This window comes from Rhinopithecus roxellana, chromosome 5, assembly GCF_007565055.1.
Source record: "Rhinopithecus roxellana isolate Shanxi Qingling chromosome 5, ASM756505v1, whole genome shotgun sequence".
NCBI classification, from domain to species: domain Eukaryota; kingdom Metazoa; phylum Chordata; class Mammalia; order Primates; family Cercopithecidae; genus Rhinopithecus; species Rhinopithecus roxellana.
Window position 1 is genome coordinate 80,373,434 of NC_044553.1, and position 24,027 is coordinate 80,397,460.

The window sequence follows — 24,027 nt, forward strand, 5'->3', positions numbered from 1 at the left end:
CCTCCAGTACTGTGGGAAAAAAAATTCTATTGCTTTTAAGCCACATAGTATATGGCATTTTTGCTTTAGCAGCCTGAACAGACTAAGACAAGTTATTAGAAAAATTATGAATAATAAGGCAGTTCCTTAAAAAGAAAATAATCCAATGTCCCCATCTCAGAGCCAAGGTTACTAAACAACCATAATTTTATTTAATACCTCAAGAACAACCTGAGGGTCCTGAATACTCCAATGAAGAGTGGTCCAGTTATTTCTTTTTCTTTTCTGTTTTCTATTTTTGAGATGGAGTCTCACCCTGTCGCCCAGGCTAGAGTGCAATGGCACGATCTCAGCTCACTGCAACTTCCACCTCCCAGGTTCAAACTGTTGTCCTGCCTCAGCCTCCCGAGTAGCTGGGATTACAGCTGCCTGCCACCATGCCCAGCCAATTTTTGTATTTTTAGTAGAGACAAGGTTTCACCATGTTGGCCAGGCTGGTCTCAAACTCCTGACCTCGTGATCTGCTCTCCTCAGCCTCCCAAAGTGCTGGGATTACAGGTGTAAGCCACTGTGCCTGGCCCAGTCATTTACGCTGTATAACAAACTATCCTAAAATCCAGGGGCTTAAAAAAGCAATTTATTAGTCTCTCTCACTCTCCTGTGGGTTGACTAGGCTCCACTGGGTGGTTCTCACTTGGGGCTCACATGGTTATAGCTGGAGATGGGGTCATTTGGAGGTTTGACTGGGCTGTGCATCCAGGAGGGCTCATCACCTAACAGCTGATGCTAGTTGCTGACCAGGAGCTCAGCTGAGGCTGTTGACCAGACTGTCTGCACATGGCCTCTCCAATGGCTTGGGCTTCTCCAAGCATGGCAGATGGATTCCAAGAAGGAATGTTTCAAGAGCAAATATTTCAAAATACCAAGGTGGAAGCCACCATAGGGGTTCTGGATTACTGGTTCTCAAACAGTTTCAGAGAGGGAAAAAGGTGTTCCCTCTCTTTTCATCTGGCCTTGGTCTTGGTGTCCTACTCGATGTAAAGAGGGAAGGCACCAATGGGGCCATATTTGGAGATCCACCACCATAGGAAAGGAACTTGACTAATATCCTGGATTAATAGTTCTGTCAAACTCCCTGTGCCTGGGCAGCTCAGGGATGATCTCTGCCTCTCAGCAGGTCAGGTTGGCTAGGAGTGAATGCCTACGGCCAAGCTGGACAAGCCACATTCCTTGTCGCTCTTTGCTCATGTGCCTGATACCCAGCAGAGAGGGAGAGCTAAACTAAAGTCATGTGGAGAGAGCAAATCACAAACCACATTCTGCTGACAACACAAGGTTTCATTAGACCCCAGCATCTGGTTAGTGGCACCACCAGAAACACTTTCCATATGCATCCCTGGGACACTCTCCTGGTGGTTTTCAGATGACATAAAGAACTATGTCATCTGGCAACTTTTGGCTGACTTCTCCTCAATGAGAAGCACTGGCAATCACTATTTTCTTTAATTAAACTTTACTTCTCAGAATTTACTCTTTCTCTTTAGGGATCTTGTTCTGTCACCCAGGAGGGAGTGGAGTGGTGCGATCACAGCTCACTATGTTGCATAAACTTGAGGTATAGTTTGACCATCCTTTTAAAATAGTTGCCTTTTTTTCCCCTCTGAATATAACTTTCTTATCCTTGGACTTCCAGATCGAATAGCTTGTCTGAGAAGGAGAAATAATTAAAGCATAGTTTTCTGCTATTTATGGTATATCCTATGTCATTTTGTCCATGATTCTGTTCAACTGCTATGGCCATCCTCCATTTGGCTGTCTGTAACCTTCCCACGGCAGACATAGTATATTCTCCACCTTGCAGAATTTAGACATTGTCTGTGACATCCTGGGCCCTGGAAATCATAACGAGCCCGCCTGGACCCCTTCACCCAGCCCAGTAAAGTCCAAAGTCCACCTGAGATTGACATGAATTCCTAAGGGATCCCTTCATTCTCACTGTCTCTCCTTTCCCACAAACCTTCACCCACACTCAGCAAACCCCTCCTCTCATGAAGTGTTCGGGAGGGTGGGGGCCTTACTGGAATTTGAGGGTCTTGAAAAGGGGGTACATATTGCACCTCCTGGCAGTCTACTATTTAAAAAATCACATACTAGGCATTCCTGCTTTTGAAAAGTCCCTGGTCACCTCAATGCTAGGCATTTCCTTGGCCTTGCACAGAGACCTAGTTTTTGTTGGCCTCTGGCTTCTCTCCCTCCCCTGGCTTTCCCTTCCCCTTAGCTCTCCCCTCTCAGGAACAGAGAATACATTTGTCTCATTTTCTCAGCAGGACAGCACAACCCTCTCCCTTTGTTGTTTGAGTCTCTGCCAACCCCTCTGCCCTTAGGGCCTTACTTTCTGCCCCAAGTGGCTTAATGTCCTTTGCCAAGCAAGGAGGTGTTCTGGTGCCAGATGGTAAGATAGTATGTTTTATTTACCTTGCTACATTTGTATCTTGAGAGCCCTTCTTGTTCAGAACACAGCACATAGTCGGCTTCTATACATATATATTGAATTAAACTGAAACTGAGAGAAAGTGACTCAATTATTTTATTGGTCATCTTCAGCCTTCGTTTTATGGACAGAAACCATCCCTTGGCTGAAGTGTGATGTTGGCACTGATTCCACACTCTGTTTTTTCCTAACATCACTGCCAGCAACTAAGTGGGTAGGAGTAGTCTGTTGGGAGAAGAAACAGGGTTTCGTTTTCACTTGTATCTGAACACTTGATTCTGCCTGTAAGTGGACAGAACACTGTAGCTGTCCTAGGTTAGGCATGAAGTTCGGAGTTGAAGCTAGAACAATAGGAGTAGAACCAGGGCATGAGTAGCATGGGGCAGGTAGCAGCTCCTTGGGGAAAAAGTGCTGAATAGGTTGGAATAAACCAACAGGCCAGGCGACCCCATTTTCCTAAATGATTACTTACTTCTTTGCTGACTTTCAAGAACAAAAGAGGAAGTTCATTTTATCTTTGTGAATTTGGTTCACACGCTTGCCTCTCCTCCTTTCCCAAATACCAATGAAACAATCAAATAAAGAATGACTTATTCCTCCATCCTCCCTCCAGCCCACACGGTGCCCACTGTGTGCCAGATAGGCCTAGGCACTGAAATCATTCTAAGTTCTATTTGGAAAGGGAACCAGGAGGGGGATGTGACATAGAACAGCTGGAGGGATGAGTGGCCACTCTAGATTGGTGGTCACAGAAAGCCCTTCTCAGGAAGGACCACCAATGCTGAGTGAGACTTGAATGAGAAGTGAAGCCAGCCATGTGAGGATATGGGGGACAAGCGGCCGAGGAGGAGGAAACAGGAAAGAGCCCAGCGCTCAGTTAAGTAAATAAAAAAACCCAAAACAAAAAAACTAAACATAGTATATAGAGGCAAAGAAATTTCCTGTCAGCAGATGAGAGCTTTGAGAAATTTCAGAAAGGCACGAAGCAGATAGACTGAACTTGTGGCATAACAGATTGACAGCAGCCTACGATTCCACTGGAGGCATCAGAGAAGAAAATAGCTGAGTGTCCCCAACAGAATCCTTGGAAAACCCCAAGCTCTGAGCAGCAGAATTGGAAGTGGAGGCAGGGGGTGGGCATCAGACAAGGGGCATATGGAAGCAACTCAGGAGCATGGAACAGGCTCCACATGGCAGAAAGGGTTTACTAAGTTAAGAGAGATGTTTCCTGGCCAGCTTCTCATATGGACAGTAAGGTCAGAGGATTGTGCTCCTGCCAGCAAAGCACACACACAGAGAAAAAACATCCTGGGAACCAGGGAGACTTTAAAGACACGCTAACTTTCTTCCCACCTCTCACTGGCTTTCGCAGCTCCAAGTGGATTCCCCTAAGGCCCAGCAGAGGAGGGAGAAGAGTAGACTTGTTGGGGAGTACCGTGGCGAGGAAACAGAAAGACATCAGAAACTCCATCAGGGCTTGACCCACAGAGTAGAACACTTGGCTGCAGGGATGTCACACTAGGGAGGATGGGGATCTACCTCCCCAAGATTCCTATTGCTGCCTGTCTCACTGGAAGAGAGGGTTTTTAATCTTTTAATCTGTTCTTGGGCCACATACCCAGGACCCAGAGGGGAACCTTGGCAACTGACCTATGCCCATCCATTCATATGTTCAGGTGCAGCCCTGCTCCTGTGTGAACTGCTCAGGGGAAAGCCTGCCAGGGCAACTCCATGAACCAAACCAGGACTTCTTAAACTGTGGTGTGTGCCTCAGAATGCCTTGGGTGCTTGCTCAAGATGCAGATGCCCAGAGCCACCCCAGTATGTGCGCATTTTTAAAGAGGAGCCCAGGTGATTCTGATGCACAGCATGGCTTAGAACTATTGGCCCACACCATCACTGAGGGCACCCTTACCAGCTACTGATGGAGTCCTAGGCCATGGCCACACATTTGACTTTTTAAATCTCCCCGAGTGTGGGGAGATTAATAAAAAAAAAAAGCCCAGTTGCCAGAAATTCTGAATTAATTGGCTGTGTGTGAGGACCAGGCATTAGTATTTTTTAGAAACTTCCATGTGGTTCTAACGTATGGCAGGATTGAAAGTTAATACCTTCATTTATAAAAATGAGCAGTCTTCCAAATAGCTGGGCATACGAAAAGAATGATCTGCTCTGAGCAGTGACCAGAGGAATGAAACAATGACTAGAAATGATGATTCTCTAATAAACAACCCTGAATAAAACTAAGTGGCAGAAATAGAGAGGAGATATGAAAATATGGAAAAAATATAAACTGTGAAAAAAATCTATATCACATCTCCAGGGGGATTAAGATGATAAACACCAATAGAATAGAGCAGGCTACTGGGAAAACAACAGTCCAGGAAGTATTAAGAAGTCTTGGAAATGAAAAGCGTGATTATCAACCACCCTCCCAGCACTCAGTGGGAAAAGAAAAACTCGTTAAAATATAAAACCACAGAATGGACACCACTGAAGAATCAAAGCAGTGATTCCGAAGAGCAATTCAGGAAATTGCATCCTTTGAATATAGAATAAAAAGACTAAAGATGGAAATTATAACAGAGAAAATATAAGAGATGTAGCAACTCCATCCCAGAGGCCCAGAATTCTTAAAAAAGGATTTCCTGAAAAGTGAGCATAGAATGGAAAAAAAAGCAGCAATGATTTTTTAAAAAGAGAAAAAAAAACCCTGAGTGAAAGAAAGAGTTAAGTTCTTGACTTAGAACAGAAGGAACTACTTAGGGCTCATCAGAAATATTAGAAAGAAGATACATATTATATACTAGTCGTTTTTTAAATGTTCATAGAAATACAAGTTCAAAAATGTTGGTTTAAAATATATCAAGTTAACATACCTCTGGGAAGAACGGGATTTAAAGGAGGCAAAAGCAACCTCACTATTTTATATACTTTACTCTTGTTTGTTTAAATCGATGATGTTTTTAATTAAAACATTTAAAAGTAAATACAACTAGAATAGAAACTAGGGTTTTTACAAAGTTAATATAAAATTTGATTAATAAAGTAAAAGTCAGGGAAGAGAAAAAGAAGAACAAAGAATGAGATTCAGAAATATATCAGGAAAAAGACAAAATATATGATTCAAGTAAATGTGACTGTTTTATATCCCAATATCCAAAGCAAAACATATTGCTAGAATCTGTCTAATAACCATGTGAAAAGATTCTCAAGTATATTAACAAAGAAAAGAGTAAAATGAGAATTATTTTAACCTTTTGGATTTGCAAAGATAAAAAGATTGATGATGCTTGGGATGGTAAGAATGTGCGGAAATGAGCACTTCTAAGCTAAGGGAAAGACAAAGATGTGTTACAGTTTTGCTCAAGAGGAATCTGGACATATGAACTAAAATTAAAACATGAATACCATTTCTAGGAATTCTACACCTGGAAAATTTATACTAAGGAAATAATTGAACTTGTGTAGAAAGATGTTCCTGGAATCATTGTTTATGGTGGCAAAAAAGGAGGACATAAACTAAATATTTATGATCCAGGGATTGGTAAAATAAATTTTACTTCACCCGTGCCAGAGGATACCATGTAGCTATTAAAAAGAGTAAGGTGGGCCGGGCGCGGTGGCTCACGCCTGTAATCCCAGCACTTTGGGAGGTCGAGGCGGGCGGATCATGAGATCAGGAGATCGAGACCATCCTGGCCAACACGGTGAAACCCCATCTCTACTAAAAATACAAAAAATTAGCTGGGCGTGTTGGTGGGCGCCGGTAGTCCCAGCTACTCAGCAGGCTGAGGCAGAAGAACGGTGTGAACCCGGGAGGCGGAGCTTGCAGTGAGCCAAGATTGCTCCACTGCACTCCAGTCTGGGAGACAGAGAGAGACTCTGTCTCAAAAAAAAAAAAAAAAGAGTAAGGTGGATCTATATGTGTTTACATGGAAACACTGCCACAACATATTGTTAATTTAAAAATTATTGGACTATATATATATATGTATATATTTGGGTATATATATTGAACTCAATTATACAAAAGGGTAGAATGTTATATATGCATACAAATCCAAAGTAATAGACACTAAATCAGATGTTGCCAAACTTGCTGAGCTCATAGTACCCTTAGCGTCTCAGTAAGTTTTTCACAGTGTCCCTGGGCCAAAAGAAATACTTAACAGTGTCATTTATTATGGCTAGGACCAATCAACTTAATATGTATTTGTATCCTAACACAGTAGCTGTTTGAAAGATACATAGATTGAAAAATTTTTTTCATTCTTAAATAACTACAATATGCACCTATTGGGCACTACACATTTTCTTAAATTTTGGAATTAGATTGAACCTTACCATCCCTATTTCCTATTCCATGTTAATTTTCACGCAGTTCTTGCTTTTTATCACAGTGACTGCTCCGAAAAATCAGTTTTGCAAAGATGCGTATCCTCATAAGAGATGTAATGTGCTCTAATGTTGAAACTGAACCATCTTAAGCTAGTAGTTAGTGCAGTATCTGGCATGTGTCAACTATCACTGTTTCCCTAAAAAAATTTGGACTATCCTGTGGTAACTCTGTGAGTTCCCCACAGCGCCCAGGGTGCTCTGATCCACTCTGGGAACCACAGCATTAGACTATAAACAAAGGTTCTTTTTGGAAGGTGAAATCAGGTTGGAGGAAGAGAGCATTTTCTTCTTTATGCACATCTGGATAATTGGAACGTTTTAGAATGAGCATCTGTGACTTTTATTACTTTTTATAAGATTTTTTCCATTTCAAGAAAAGAAGCCAGAAAAGGAGCAAAAGTGAAAGACAATGTGAGAGTGATAGAGATGTGAAAACGGAAATAAAAATTCATCCAGCTGAGGTACAGGGGTGCGAAAGCACACCACACTAGCTTTGTCTGTGTGCTTCCTTCTGTAATTCTGAAAGTGGTCCAAGTCCCTCTGGGCTTTGGTTCCTCCCCTCTTAAGTAAACACACTGGCTTCCCTCACAGGGAAGGAGAAACTGGCTGGAATCGCTGCTGGCAGTTACTCCAGAAGAAAAGAGTGATGAAATCATGGTTCTGGAGCCCGCTGCCTGAGTTCTAGTTCTAACTCTGCCCTACTAGCACTATGACCTTGGGCAAGTCCTCTGTGCCTCAGTTTCCATACCTGCTCAATGGTGAGAACAGTAATGTGTACCTGTTGAGGGGATTCAGTGAGAGACACTTACTGCAGGATGTGGCCAGTGCAGAATACGTGCCAGCTATTATCATTGTGGTCGCTATCTAACAGGAAAAAACTTTGGAACAACAGATTCTTTTCTTCCAGCTATCAGAATTAGGGAATGGTGGGGGATGTCCCAGTTATCATGATATCCAAAGAGTCAGAGGGAAGCCACAAGGGATCCGTGCACAAATCAAAGTTGTAGGGAGGTAGAAACTGTAAGTAGAACTCAGCCGGGAGGCTACTTGAGGAGTTTCTGTTCTAGTGAAAAAAAAACCCGTCAAATTAAGATAGAATATAAGGTAATCTCATGATCTCATGGATTTTTGTCTACATTCATCCCACTCCCAAACCTTAAAATATTTTTTACCTCATCTCTATGTCCCACAAAGCGACGTCGTCGCTGATCCAAGGGTTGGATGGCTCAGCTGGTGTTATCAAAGGGTCATATTCCATATATTGTTCCGTGTAGGCAATTAAGCTGCAGGAGGGAGGCAGAGCAAAGAATGTCACTGATTTCCTTAAAAAAAATCCAAACAAACCTTTATTCTATTTTATTCAAACATTATAGCAGTCTACACATAATTCTAAATTAAAGGAAAAAATGTGTTTCTGCTCCCACTTCTGACACATCAAACTGTTTCCATTTGTCCTTATTTCCTTCTCATTATGAACATACCATTTTTGTGTTGTTGCAGTCATGATATACACATGCATTTTATATATCTTTTCCCCACTTGACTCTTTACCTGAACCTTGATGCATCTCTCCCTGGTTATGCTAGCCTTACTGATATTAATACACTGGTCAAACCTGTTTGTGTTCCACCCTCCCACAAAGACTGATTCTCAAGGCATCTGGAACACACAAAAGACACTACAGCTCCACCAGACTGCCAGCTCAGCATTCCCAGTGGAAGGACTTTCTGATGGTAAAGACTTTTAAATACCAGCAGACCACAAGGAGTTAACATAAGCATTTTTTTCCAAAAAAAGCAACTTAGTTTTTCTAGTTATAATTACTGATCTAATAGATATCTTGATCTTATAGATTGACATAATTTATTTTAGACTTTTATTTTTATCAAAATGTATGTGAATAGTTAGAATAATAAAATAGTACCAAATTATTATATATACTAAAAAAGCAAAAGCAATTACTTTTTCCTCCCATCCCTTCTCAGAGAGGCATCTACTTTCCACCTTCTGTTTTTTCTAAAAGTTACCTATATATTTCTAAATTATATGCTTTTATATCTATTCCTGTTTTTATTTTAGACAAGAATTTATCTTTCTATTCACCAGTCCTCAACTCCCATCTTTTCTTACATGATCCTCCAAATAGACTTGTATAACAATTTTTGTTAAATCAGTGGTCAGTGTAACGTTATTAAACTAGATAAAAATTGTTTGCTATTCAGCTAAATATCATATTACTTTTTCCAAGCAAGTGTTTTAACAAACCTGTAAAATATCTAGCAATCCTTTTTTTACATCTTAAACACATCAAATAATTGAGCAGTTCTGTCCTCTTGTTTCCCAGAGATCCTGTCTCCTGAAGTCTTTAGTCTTCTTGCTCAAAACTGGATCATTTGCTCTATAGACTTGATGGAAAATGATCATTTTAGGACTTCCTTTGCTTCTGTGTTGAAAATCCCATGTTTCCTGGATTCCATGTCTATCTCTTGTTTTTACTCCCTGATTGTGTTGAGGCATATCCTTTAGTGGTTTCCTAATAAAGGATGCATGAAAATCCTTGCAAGTATAAAAATGCTCTTATCTCCATACTTGACTGATAGTGGTAGACACAGAACACTAGGTGAAAAATCTCTTTCCTTTAGAATTTTGAAGGCATCACTCCATGTTTTTTTTTTTTTTTTTTTTTTTTTTTTTCTGGCATGCAGTGCTACTATTGAGAAGCCTGGATGCATTTTGATTCTCATTATTTGGTTCAGTTTCTTTTCTCTCTGTCAACTTAGAATCATCTCTTCATTGTTAGAGTGTTCTGAAATTTCATGACAGCCCTTGCTGGTTGTTGTTATTTACATGCTGGGCACAGTGTGCAATAGATAAGAAAATATTTATCAGGAAATTTATAGTGTTCATCACTAATTTTATACCCTTTGTTTCCTTTGTTTGCTTGTCCTATATTTTTTTCCAGTTCAATATTGGACATCCTGATTTGTTAATCTATCTTCCCTCCCATTTTTCATTTCCTCGTCTTTTTGTTAAACTCTCTTGCAACTTCCTATTGATTTTTAAAAAAATTTTGAACCATTACTTTCTTAAATTTCCAGAGTTCACTTTTGGTTATCACAGTGTCTAGCTCTTGTTTTACGGATGAAATATCTTCTCATTTCTCAGATAATATGAACTCCATACTTTCATTGTAAGTTTCTTCTACTTATTGAATTATTTTGGTTCTTCCAAGTTCCTTTTTTCTGTCTGTTTATTTTGATTATACTCTTTCACACTGAGGCTTGAGTGTCTGGAAAATCTTTGCACATCCATTTGCGCTTAAGAGTGAGGTACTGAAACCTGCTTGGCAGCTCGGTGGGCGTGTGGATGGGGCTTGTCACTGATGGGCTTTATTGTCATAGGGAAGTTTACCAGTATTTTCATGGGAGCTCCAAATGAGGGATCTGGAGTCTTTCCTCTGGGGCATCTATTTTTCTCTAGAGCGGGCATTGGCAAGTTTCTTCTGTACGGCCTAGACAGTAAATATTTTAGGCTTTGTGGGCCAGATGGTGTCTGTTGCCACTACTTAGCTCTACTGCTGTGGCATAAAAGCAGCCATAGGCAACTTGCAAATGAATGCGTGTGATTGTGTTCTAATAAAACTTTATTTGCAAAAACAGAATGGAGTATGGTTTGGCCCACGGGTTGTAGTTTGTCAGTCTCTTGCCTATGGGTATATATGTCTGGCTCCTGGAGGCCTGAGAGTAGGGTCGGGGTGGGGCTGAGTGTCTGTTGGGGCTCAGAACATGATACTCCAAAGTATAGCATGTTGGCATGCTGAGTACTTTGAACTAAAGGAGATGGGAAGGGCCTCAGAAGCCAAGGCTTTCACCTTCTCTCCTGCCCCTGCCTTCCATCCCTTTTTCTCTCCTGATGTAAGTCATAGAAACAAGAATTCTTTTTCCCCAAGGTGGGTCATAGAAACTAGAATGTCTCTCCCGCAAAGCAAGCCACAAAACCTAGAAAGGTCACTCTCTCCCTTCTCCCTTGAAAACCCTCATTCCAGAGAGGTCCTACCCGGGAGGTAGGAATGCTACTCAGAGAGACTAAAAAGAATCTGAACAGACAGGCCTTGCTGGGTTTCCTCCCCTCAGTCTGTTACCAGTAGATCACACCCTTCTGTCCAATCACATTTCTATAAGGTTGCCCATTCTTCATGGGACCTAAGTACAAATACAGACAGTTTTCCCTGTGTCTTTGAGTCTTCATTTCTGAAGGCTTCGGTGTCACATAAAACTGATGAAATAACTGCATTTATGCTTTTCTCTTGTTAACCTCTATTGTTATAGCAGTGTTGGCCATAATCCTTATTATGGATGAGGAAAGGTATCACAATTTCCATCCATACAGGCCCCACAGTTCAGTGTGTAGAGCTTCCATTAATTCTCTTGTTTTCAGCTGGCCTCTTATGATATCTGATGTGTCTGAGTTCTGAGTGTATGTGGCTCAATTTCTCTCAAGAAAAAACTGGCCGTATCCTTCAGGCGTGGTAGGTGGGAAGGATTGTTTCCTAGTGGGGCAGGAGATCTAGGGATACAAGGTCTCCTGGGACAGACTTGACCATTCCTCTGCCGTTAGCCCCATGCCTCATTCCTGCCTTCCGTGGTCCCTGGTGCCTTCAAGAGCCAAGGCCAGGCTTTGTTGCGAAAACTGGCTCACTTTGTCACATTACTTCTGCCCCCAACATGTAATTTAGAATGTTCTTCACTCTGTCCCTGTGCATTTTCTTTTTTATTAAATTTTGAAATATCTCAGGCATGCAGAAAGGTATAAAAATGGTAAGAAATCACCCTTGTACTCACTGACCAATTAAAAAAATAAAACATTACAAATAGAGACATGGGGGCCTGTGGTTATGTTCCCCAATTACAAAGACTTTGTATCTTGGACAAATGTGTTGAAATTATTAATAAATAGTTTGTTAACCTTGTGAGTTCATGCCATTTTTGTTTCTTTAGTGACATGTTGTATTTGAGGAAAGGAAGAAGATGAACATATGTCTACAATATTGTCTTGGTTGCACTGAGTGACTTTATTACAATTTACTTAATCATTTCCTTTATATTAGACACAGACTTTAAATATTTCTTTTTTAATATACATAGTGCTGTGGTAGAGCACCATCGTTCACACAGATTTTTTTTTTTTTTCATCTTCTGGGTTATTTCTTTAGAATTCACATCCATAAGCAGAATTATTTAACCAAAAGGCTTGAATATTTTTATGGTTATTGATCCACAATAAAACGTTTCCTTAAGCATTGCCAGCTTGTGTGTCAGCAACTTCTCCCACAACAGCAAAGTCAGAGCCACAATTCCTACTACTGAATTGCAAAGGGCAATAATGGCCAATTAGCTTAATACTGACCACGCAGAGAAATTAGTCAGATGCTCCATCTCATGCTACTGGAAGTGTGATCCATGAACCATCAGCAGCACTGGCATCACCTGGGAGCCTGTTAGCAATGCAGGATCTCATATCCCAGCCCAGGCCTCTTGATTCAGCATCTGCATTTTAATAGGATCCCCCAGGTGATTCATATGCACATTCAAGTTTGAGAAGAACCACATCTCATTCCTCAATTTTCCAAAGGGTTCAGGACACAAGATGTTTTATTCATCAAATCGAAATGAAGGAGTCTCTGGTAATTTTGGTTTTGAAGATGGATGTAAATTTTCTGAAACCTCAGAGCCTCCTCGCTGTCCCCGGTGTTTACCATGACCCAGCGGGGTAGAAGAAGCAGCGGTCCCAGTTGAAAAGCCTTGGTTTGAGTTCTTGGTTGAGTCATTTAACTGATCTTTGTCAAGTTCATCATGTTATATAACAGCCTTGTTGAGCACTCAGGACCATTGTGATAGAAAATGGGAAAGCATCTCTAAAGAATCTTGACAATCCTCCACAAATATAAAATAGACAAGCAAAACCATGTGGCAGACTAGAGGCACATCCTCTGTCCTATAAATCTCCTGCAAGGTATGCATCTTCCCCAGGGCCAGCCTTCACCAATAAGAGCTGTATTAGTTTGTTTTCATGCTGGTGATAAAGACATACTTGAGACTGGGCAATTTACAAGAGAAAGAGGTTTAATGGACATACAGTTCCATGTGGCTGGGGAGGCCTCACAATCATGCTGGGAGGCAAGGAGGAGCAAGTCATGTCTTACATGGATGGTGGCAGGCAAAGGAAGAGAGCTTGTGCAGGGAAACTCCCATTTTTAAAGTCATCAGATCTCATGAGACTTATTCACTATCATGGGAACAGCACAGGAAATCCCGCCCCCATGATTCAATTACCTCTCACTGGGTCCCTCCCACAACACGTGGGAATTCAAGATGAGATCTGGGTGGGGACACAAACAAACCATATCAAGAGCTTTATGACATCTCAGGGAGAATGAACGTGGGCAAGGGAGCTCTAAGAAAGCACTGTGGCAGGAAGGATCAGGCTACAAGTTGGTTCTGCACTTCGGAGCCACTTGTTAGCTACTTGGGCTGACTGAATTCTTTATAAAAGTAATGACATTGCATGTCGAGGAATATGTTAGTTTTCTAGGGCTGCTATAACAAATGACCACAAATGGTTAAAACAACAGAAGTTTATACTCAGTTTTGGAGGCCAGAAGTCTGAAATCAAGGTGTTGGCAGGGCCGTGCTCCCTCCGAAGGCTCTAGGGGAGAATCTCACCTCGCCCTGCCTTGCCTCTCCTTTCTTTTCCTTCATTTCTGGTGGCTCCAGGCACACCTTGGCTTGTGGCTGCATCACTTTCATCTCTGTCTTTGTCTTCACATGGCCTTCTTCTGTGCCTGTGTCATCTGCTCTCTTTTTTATCATATAAGGGCACTTGTCATTGGATTTGGAGTCTTTCTGGATAATCCATGATGATTTATCTAGATATCCTTAACTGAATTACATCTGCAAAGACTCTTTTCCCAAAGGAGGTCACATTCACAGGTTTCATGGGTAAGGCCTAGGACCTATCTTTTGGGGCTCCACTATTCAACCCACTACAGGGATTGTGAGACAGCAAGCTGGATGTGGGGATATAGAGAGGACACTGGGCCACCTGTCTCCTTTGCTCAGATCAGCACAAAGACAAGCCAGCAGCAGGAAACTGAAATCCTGTTTAGGGGGTGATGAGCTGTGCTGAGGTTCCCCAGAGGATGAGTCATGATGACTTATTGGGGGGTTCTCCCAATTATGAGGCATTTGAGCATCCATGGCATTCTCAAAATCTGAGATGAGCACACAGCCCAGGGACCCGCTTTGTCCTCTCAGGATATCTACCCTGGCCATTCCAATAATCTCCACCTTAGTTAGCTTCGAATCTCAAATAAAAGACATTCACTTGGCAGCCCAAGGCAAAAGGTAGGGCCTTTTAAAATTAGTTAATTATGTTATTGGGGAATTTTCTTTAAGAATGGAAATAGATTTCCCTGAAGTAGAACATAGGGATTGAAAAATGAAATTTCTTCCCCTCCTCCCTCTCGCTTCCTTAGATTTCAATGAGACAGGCTGGGGTTTTTAGCAGACCCCTCCCGAATGTGTTCTAGTAGATCCTCTATGTGGTCACATCTCCAACCTGGGAAGGAGGGGTCCAACCAGCCAGGTCAGGTCCTGTGGACAAGTCCCCATATGGAGCCCTGAGAGAGTGCTGGAGGGGACAACAGGGAAGGCTCAGGAGGGGCCGCGGTGAGAATTTAGCCAGCACCTGGTCCCTAGAGGAGCCTGCAGGCTCCAGCTGCCTATTACTGTATGCATGGCAATGAAGGCAGCTGTCCGCTGACCAGCCTAAGGCAGTAGAATCTTAAAAGTCCAGAGAGCAACTAAGGAAATGGGAAATAATATGATTATTTAAGCTGTAATAAAATACAGGCTCATAGCTAGATCTCTTTAAGAAAAATCCTGGAATATCATTAGAGAAGTGGGTGGAGGAGAGGTGGTGAGAGCTAATGGTGATGTTGGTTTAGGAGAATGTGGTTGAGAGTCCAGGGTGAAATTTTTGTGATCACCCAACATAAGAGCACAAGATATGACTTTGTAACAGGCATTAAGCAAGAACGAAATTGTTTCTGTGAGCTTGTGCCAGTGTCGCGCCTTCTCCAAAAACGGTCTAGGCAAGCTGTAGAGGAACACGTGGAGAAGGAACACAAAAAGTCCTGATGATCTGAACCAGGCAACAAAGCCAAAGTCATTATGAGCAACTCATCTGTTGGCCAGTGTCAGTGATGAGTGGTATTGGTTGGAAGGGAAATATATTAGAAGAGGGAAGTCTAGGCCAGGCGCGGTGGCTCACACCTGTAATTCCAGCACTTTGGGAGGCCTGAGGTGGGTGGATCACGAGGTCAGATCAAGACCATTCTAGCTAACATGGTGAAACCCTGTCTCTAATGAAAATCTAAAAAATTAGCCGGGCATGGTGGTGGGTGTCTGTAGTCCCAGATGCTTGGGAGGCTGAGGCAGGAGAATGGGGTGAACCCGGGAGGCGGAGCTTGCAGTGAGCCGAGATCACGCCACTGCACTCCAGCTTGGGTGACAGAGCGAGACTTCGTCTCAAAAAAAAAAAAAGAGGGAAATCTAGTTTGTTAAGTTACATAAATAAAGTCAGAGGCTTTGTAAAGGAAACAGTAAAATTATATGGGCATATGTATTTTGAATGTTGTATTTTATTGATAGAAAAAGGAAGTATTGAATAATCAGAATTAGATATACACGTACTGGGGCTATGAGAGGACCCTAGTCAGCAGGGTGCTTGGAGATGCTGGTATATTAAAGACAAAGAGGATGAACAATTTGGTCTTCAGATTCTAAGAGAAGGGGAGAGATTGGGGTTTTATATTTGTTTCTAAGGGCTGCTGGAACAGATCATCTCATATTTAGTAGCTGAAAACAATACAAATGTATTGTCTTATAATTCTAAGAGTCAGAAATCTGAAATGGTTCTCACTGAGCTAAAATCAAGGTGTCAGCAGGGTGAAGTTCCTTTTGGAGGCTCTAGGGAAGAATTCATTTGCTTGCCTTTTTCCAGCTTCTAGAGGCTCTCCACATTCCTTGGCTCATGGCCCCCTCTTCCATCTGCAAAGTCAGCTATGGTTTTCTCATGCTGCATCACTCTGACACCGACTCTTCTGCCTCTCTCTGCCACATTTCAGGGCACCTGTGATTATGCTGGGCCCATCTGGGCAATCCAGGATAATCTCGGTATTTTAAGGTCAACTGATTAGCAACCTTAAGTCCACCTGCAACCTGAATTCTCCTTGTCATGTAACATAACCTGTTCACAGATTCTGGGGATTAGAACATGGACATCTTTGAGAGATCATTATTCTGCCTACCATAGTTGTAGTTTGAGAGCAATTTATGTGAAAAAAATAAATGTATTATTTCTTTCTACATTTACTTATATAGAAAATAAAGTCACCTGGAGGAGAGTGTGGCAGTAGATAAAAGGTGCATAATGGCACTACCATGTTTTATTTTACTGCCACTATCACAATCCTTGCAAATAAACCCAGTACTCATGAATCTATGTGCCCTCATTTGTCCTATTTGCCATCATCATTGCATGGAAAAGACAGGAGACAGCAAAACGCATCTTGGAGGTTCCCACAGTTGACTTGGACATTTAGCAGTCTGCTGCCTCAACTGCTCTCCCAGCTTCTTGTGGTCAGGGGAGGGTGATCCTTCCCAGAGAGAGTTGCAGAGAGGGCTAACTTCACAGCTGGGGTAGCCAAAGACTGGGAGGAGGTGAAAGAACACCCCAAGCTGGGCAGAGAGGGAAGGTGGTCTCCTCTTCCCTTATGTTTCTCAACATCATCGGACTGTGCAGAAACAGCACAAGAAATGAAAGCAAGGACTCCTTGCCTTCTCCTTGCTCTCCTGTCTCTTTAATCTAGGCTGGAGATGCTTTATGCCTGGTAGCTAGAGCTTCTAAGGTGGGATACAGGAAAGAAATTAAGGTTGGCCACATAGGATAACATCTAAGCTTAATGCAGAGAGTTAAAAGGCTTTTGGGTTTGTGCCTAGGCTGTCCAGTGCCATTTCTTAGGCATGAAAGCAGATCCAAATAGAGAGAGAAGTGCTGCCTAGGAATACAGTGAATGTACTTGGTTGTATTAACCCTTATGCTGGGTCTCTTGGGAATCTGAGTGAAGCAGACAGGGATTCTGCATGGTGAGTCCTCCCAAATGGGTGAGCAGGCATAGAGGGCCTCTCTGGGTTTCTGCTCAGTTCTGCTTGTCTCCTGAGAATTGTACTCTGACACGTACACAAGGCTACTTCCGGAGCTGCCATGTATTTATTTATAAGCCCTGCTCCTGGCTATGGCTGATTTGTCCAGGAACAGATACCTGATGCAAGTGAGGTTCATATCTTCTTTCCCCAGCTTCAGGAGTAGAAGCTTGTATTAGTTCGTTCTCCCGCTGCTGTGAAGAAATACCCAAGACTGGGTAATTTATAAAGGAAAGAGGTTTAATTGACTCACGGTTCAGCATGGCTGGGGAGGCCTAGGAAACTTAGAATCATGGGGGAAGGGGAAGCAACCATGTCCTTCTTCATATGGTGACAGGAAGGAGAATGAGAACTGAATGAAGGGGGAAGCCCCTTATAAAGCCTTCAGGTCTCATGAGAACTTACTAGAACGAGCATAGCATGGGGGAAAACACCCCCATGATTCAATTACCTCCAACTGGGTCCCTCCTACCACATGTGGGGATTATGGGAACTACAATTCAAGATGAGATCTGAGTGGGGACACAGTCAAACCATATCAAAGTTGTATAGTCACAAAGTTCAAGGGCTGGTAGTGTCATGTTTCCTAACACATGTCTGTCATGAAAGAGAATAAGGCCAGTGTGGAAAGTGGGCAGGGCCAGAGAGGAAAAACGGGTCTTAGAGGCACTGAAGGCCCTGGCTCCAGCTCTTCCTGAGCTCAGTGGCATTGCTGCCTTTCCCAGGGTTCAATTCCACAGCCCCTCCTTGTATTCTGGGAGCCAACTTATGCTCCTATTTTGCAGAACCAGGTTCAAGCTGGGGTTTTATTGCTTGGAATCAAACCAATACAGTTGAAAAGGGAATGAAGGTGGGAGTGTGAAGGCAAGTTCATCAAGGCAGCCCTTTGTAGAATGAGCCAGAGAGGTTGTCTCTTTCAGAACGTATGCTTCCTGGTAGTGTACAGATGACAAGATGAACAGAGTCTGCTTGGGACACACAAGACAATGAGAAGGCCAGGCAAGCAATGAAGGAGGCAGCAATGGCCAACACACAGTACCATTTCAGTCCAAAGTCAATACTAGTGGCCACAGAAAGACTAGAGGGAGGACAGGAAAAGCAAAAAGAGAGAAGAAAATAGAGGTATGTAAAGAGCTTTGTAGCATGTCCAGCATATAACCGTACACAGCAGCAATGGTCCTCCAACTGCTGGGTGTGAGTGGCAGAAAAGCAGAATTGGGATGAAATGGAAGAAAGAAAACACATATAGGAAATTCAGAAGTCCATTAGGAATAATATTTCTCATTGAGCAATTTTAGCATTCTTGTCCCTTTATCGCTGACTCCTGATTGGTATACGCTTTTGTTATTTTCAAATGACAAATTCTCACATCACTAGAAGATGCTGATCTGTGAAGCTTTAGCAAATGTGCTACCCACCATCGTCGTGGGCTTTGAACTGGGTCTTGGGTGGAAACGTGGAACTGGCTGATTTGTTCACATACTCCTGCCCCATGACCCTTTAGTAAGTGGCAAAAATCTACCAGATGGCTACCGGGGTACACTCTGTGGTCAGTCATTTAGTAGACATTATTCAGTGCCTACTATGCCGTTAAATAGCAAACAGCTCTCTGGATCTCAGAGAGCTGTTAGAGCTGAGCTAACAGCAAAGTTACAGCTTCTAATAATAGTAACCAATCCTGGTAGGAGGACAGTTATTAATGCAGAACCTTCCCAATTTAGATTGGTAATTAGGGTCTACCTTTGATAAACTTGGAGGGGAAGGAAATAATGAAAGGGAATTTAGTAAGCATACAGTCCAACCACTTGAGAAAATATGAAAAAAATGAAAGTTTTAGATTTTATCCTTTCTCTCTTAACAAAAAAAGACTTACAATTTTGCTACAAACTGTATAGATGTGACCAAAACAAACAAACAAACAAACAAACAAAAAAAAAAAAAACCAAACCACAAAACTATGACGAGTTGGAGGAAGAAGAAATGCTGTCCATCCTGAGTTAAGCAATGCCTAGGAGAAATCCCTAGAGCTAAGGACACGTATATGGAGCAGGTGGGGAGAAGATGAAGAGATATTGAAATGGCTAGGCTCCAGGAAAAAGGGACAGTGAAGTATGGCCTGCAGCTATGGGAAACTATTATTCAGGAAAACAAACAAACAACAACAAAAATGAGGTCTGGAATCTAAAGCATTATGGGATATGACCATTAGTCCTACTTTAGAAATATAATACAAATATACTAAAGCATTCATTATGAAATCAGAGCCTCCACATGAGAAGACCTGAAAACGGAATGTGAAAGGGGGTGAAGAGTAGTGCATGCTGGTATGCCTCGCTTTGCTACATGCAGTTTCTGAAGTGTGATGTACAACAGGGAACCAGGACAGGAAGGATCTGATTAGAAAGGAAAATGAGAAGCAGAGCAGCACGGTGGAGAGGAAAGAAGTAAGTTGATTCCTAGCAATTAATTAATTAATCAAGCTTTTTTTTTTCACTTGGAGAAGGTGGGAAGTAGAGAGAATGTTAAAAAAGAAATCCTTAATTGCAGGTGACCCAGAGAAAACACATTCAATAGAGAAACTTGGGATGAGTGAAGGAGCAGGAAGGCGATTTGGCCCTGCAGCAAGAAGAGCTTACACCAGGCCAGGTATGGAGGCCCCTTCTTTCCTACATGCTACAGATTCCAGATCTTGGTCTGGATATGGTCACCCTGGCTGTAATGATACCTCTGGTCTTTTTTTCCTGTCACCTAGAACAGGCTAGGAGAAAGGAGGAGCAAAGACCCCATGGTTTCTGGAATCCCATAAAAGCAAAGTTGTAATGACTTCTATGACCCTCGTTTTTCCTCCCCTGAAACTATCATTAGACATTAAGTTCACAAACCTCTATCACCCTAGCAGGTTTTTAATAGACCCTTATGGTATCCAGTCCCTTGCTGTCTTATCTCATTTCATTAATTACATTTCATGATCACTGAGGGTCAGGAGGTGGAGGAAGAACCAGCATCCAATTTCAGGGAGCAGCAGCAATCTCAGATACGGGCAAGCAAGATGATGCAAAAAAAAAATCAATTCAGCAGTCAGCTGTGACACACAAATGGCTCCCAGTAATAGGGTGAGGATGAGCCAAATACAGATGCAGGTACGGAATGAAACATTTTGATCCCTCCATGTGCAGCAGTGCATTGGGATAGCTGCAGTGATTGTGGTGTAGCTTGCTATGGGTGGGGAGAAGTCTCTGGGGAATCGCAGCCAAACATGGAGACTCCAGATAGTTTGGGACTAAAATGCATGGACTGTTGCTTCTCAAAGTTGGTTTGTCAAGTGCTATAAGGCTTAGGTGAATTAAAAAAAGGGACTCCCTTGGGGATGCTTGCAAAGAAGAGTAAGACCTCATTTATCTGGCAGCTTCAATTGTCCAGAGAACACAAATGAGATAAGTGAGCATAAGAGCCTCTGAACATGATGAAATAAACACCATGCCTCAAGGTTCATTGTTATTGGGAACAACATACCTCACAAAAAAGACTTTTCACACTTGCTTTAGGATCAAAGCTAATCAATTTGGTTATTTGATTTCCTGGTGTGGTAGTTCAGTTTCAAAAAAGGAGTCTATTTCTTCAACCCTTGAATCTAGTCCAGCTTAGTGACTTGTTTTAGCCAATAAAGGCAACAGAAGTGACAGAATGCCAGTTCTAATCTGCAAGAGTTTTGCATGCTTCTGTTCTCCCTCTTAGAATCCCACTATCCCCATGTGGAAAAGGTCAAACTAGCCTGCTGGAGGGTGAGAGACCATGTTAAGGAGCACTCAACTGTCCCAGCTGAGGCCATCCTAAACCAGCAGAAGCCAAACATGTGAGAGAGCCCAGCCAAGAGCAGCAGAGCTGCCTAGCCAACCCATAGCCACATAGAGAAACATGGCTGAGACCAGTGGAGCCAGGTGGCACATAGACATGTGAGCAATAGTGAAAGCCTATTTTTTAAGCCACTGAGTTTTGGGGTGTTTTGTTACTCAGCAACAGCTAACTGATACACATGGTCTGCTACAGATTGGAAAGCAGGGGTTGGGTAGCGAGGGGGAAGGGCCAGTAGAGACAAGCAGACAAACACAAAACTAAAAGGCAGAAACAGGAATTCAAAGAATATTATCATCTGGGGCCATTTAGGGATAGAGAAGCAGTTTGTGGCACCTTATAAGATCCTGACCACTGACAGTTTTAAAGCATAATAGAAGACTACTGACTCTGAGTCATCTAGAAAAATTAACTGAAATGTAGTGTCCTTTTGTTAGGAAGGCAAGTGGATGAACCATATTTAAGAAAGACTGCCATTAAAAAATAGTTAAAATAAAAAGTTTAGGGTGTTAAGTGTCATTTATCTGAGACACTCGTGTGTGTGCAGGGACAATACATTCTGCAACAAAAATTGGGTAACAGCTCAGAAAGCCTTTGTGTTGCGTCCAGGTGCAAAAGGCAGCCTAGGAAATGTAGTTTGGTTGCCATGATGCTGGCATTTTGGGGACACTTAAGCACTCGGGAAGATAATGGACAGAATATTTGGAATTGGGATGATCTGAGAAATTCTGTGCAGAAGAGCAAGTCTTTCTCCCCCAGAGCCCCAGATTAGTGATGGCATGTGAGGCAGTGGAAGGAGACATGCAATGTAAGGTCAGTCTTAGGCAGACTGCAGAGATCTCTGTGTGGGAGACTCAGGGGAGACAGAGGGTGCAGAAAAAAATTGCATTAGCAGCCTCCCTCCTTGGCCTGCCCTTTGTTTGCTCCTTTAAGTATCATATATCCAGTTCATTCCGTCTCATGCACTTGAATTCTGCTCTCTTCCAAAGCACAGTTAAGTGTCACGCTGGAAAATAATAATTATTCACATTCCTAGTGTACAGACTGAGTCCCAAGGACTGGACCATGCTTTTGCCATGCATGAACTCATTAACGCTATAATTTAAATACCACTACTGTCTCCCCTCTAAAGAGGTGAAAACAGGCACTGAGAGAAGCAGCCATTGGTTTCATCAGTTAGAAAATAGGAAATGGCAGGGGCAGGATTCAAACCTCGATGGTGGATTCCAGACCCATCCCCTAAACTGTCTGTTCTGCCTCTTTAGTTTGCAAAGTTCCCTTTTTCCCTCCCTGCTGGTCTGGATGCACCCTTTAGTCCAACCCTGACTGTAGACATCCCAGAGCCCAGACTCGCTGACCCCAACCCTCCTGCCTCTCCCCACTATTAGTTCTCACAGAACTGAGTGAAAAACAATGAAGTCCTTTCCTGGGGGATGTGGTTCTCATGAATTGCTACTTATTGCCTGGAGCAGGCCCAGGGAAGCCAGATCGGGATGGGGATGTATGTGTCCACCTGAGAGAGCTCAGCCTGATCTCTGGCAGCTTCTCACTAGCTGCCAGCACCTCCTCCCTGGCCCCGTCCTCACAGAGCCACTGACAGGCCCGGCTCCCAGCTGCTTTATCTCCAGCTAACACACATCTCCTTTCCCTCCTCCTCCTTATCTGGGGGTTTCCTTGCGGCTCGAATGAAAAACCCTCGTGTCACATTGAAAAGTTGCCAGTTATTGTTGCTGGGAATAAAATCCAGCCTCTGCTGGGCAGAGACTCATGAAAGCTTCTAGCTGGCCACCGAGGAGTAGCCAGTTGGAATAATCCTTCAATATGAGCAGCCTCTCAAGCGTAATTAGGTGGTACCAGGTGGGGCCCCTCCCTGACAGCAAGGAAACCAACAAACAATAGGATGGGCCAGGTTCCCTGCCGCCACCTTGGTTTCCTCCATTTCTTGGCCTCTCGGCACACCTGCCCTGGAGTCTGCCTACCTCATGCTGATGGGTTCAGGCTCTTTCTCTGCATCCCAAAGATACAACAAACTGGATGTGAGCTCTCAGGTCAGCCTGGGTAGCAGGCAATGGCTTCACTGGATCCTGAAAGACCAGATCAGTCCACTTGATGATTATCCAAAATGTGGATTTCTTGGCTCTACCCTGGAACCACTGAATCTGAATCCCTAGGGCTGAGGCTTGAGAATTTCCATTTTTTAACCCCCTCCCTCACCTGGATTATGGTACTTAGAACCACTGGACCTGAGCAAATAGATCCAAAGAAAGATGCTCCCATATATATGCTCTTCTAAATTGCAAACCCTAAAGAGCCCTTCCACCTTTCAAAGCCAGACATGAGCATTGCTAGCACACCGACCCTCAAAGTATACTAGGACAGCCATTTCTGTCCCTAGTTCACAGAGAAAGAAGCTCGTGGTTCCTCACAGGCCATGGATGACACCAAGAGAGTTGAGGCCAGGCTGCTGTTTCACTCACAGCCACCTTTCTGGGGCAAAGGAACCACAGTGAGACCTAAAAAGCATTTTCCAAGCCTGGTACTCTGGTCAGAAGCCACACGTGATGAGAGAGGAGGTATGAGGTGACTCTGCAGTGTACACAGCTAGCTGAAGTGGCGACTCCAGAGTGATCACTACCTGAGTGTAAGCTGAGCTCCAGCCACGGCAACTTTCCAGAACATTTGCATAGAAAAAGCAGGAATATCAGTGATTCTCAATGGGAGTGACTTTCACCCTACCTGGGGGACATTTGGCAATGTCTGGAGACATTTTTGATTCTCACAACTGTGGTGGTAGGGGGACTACTGGCCTCTAATGGGGAGAGGTCAGGAATGCTGCTAAATATCCTATAATTCATAGGACATTAAGAACACAACAAAGAATTATCTGGCTCAGAATGTCACTAGCACCATGATTGAGAAACCCTGGAATAAAGATGTGAGCCCAAGTCCAGGGATGTCCTTAGCCCCTGAAGGTAGGGTGTTCAATCAGACTATTTGTTTGAGGTTGGAGTTTTTATACCTTCCATTTGTTGTAATTTA

The 24,027-nt window shown here is 42.9% G+C and overlaps 1 protein-coding gene across 8 annotated transcripts in view; it reads right to left on the reverse strand.

The window, feature by feature from the left end:
- RGS6 (regulator of G protein signaling 6) overlaps positions 1 to 24,027 on the reverse strand; it is a 626,178-nt gene that overhangs the window by 63,977 nt on the left and 538,174 nt on the right. For all 8 annotated transcript variants that reach the window (XR_004057311.1, XM_030930579.1, XM_030930576.1 and 5 more), the window contains one exon: positions 8,044 to 8,154. Coding sequence is in view for 7 of the 8 variants with exons in the window: in XM_030930579.1 (XP_030786439.1) it covers positions 8,044 to 8,154 (111 nt within the window). In the remaining variant the exon portion in view is untranslated. The remainder of the gene's footprint in view (positions 1 to 8,043; positions 8,155 to 24,027) is intronic.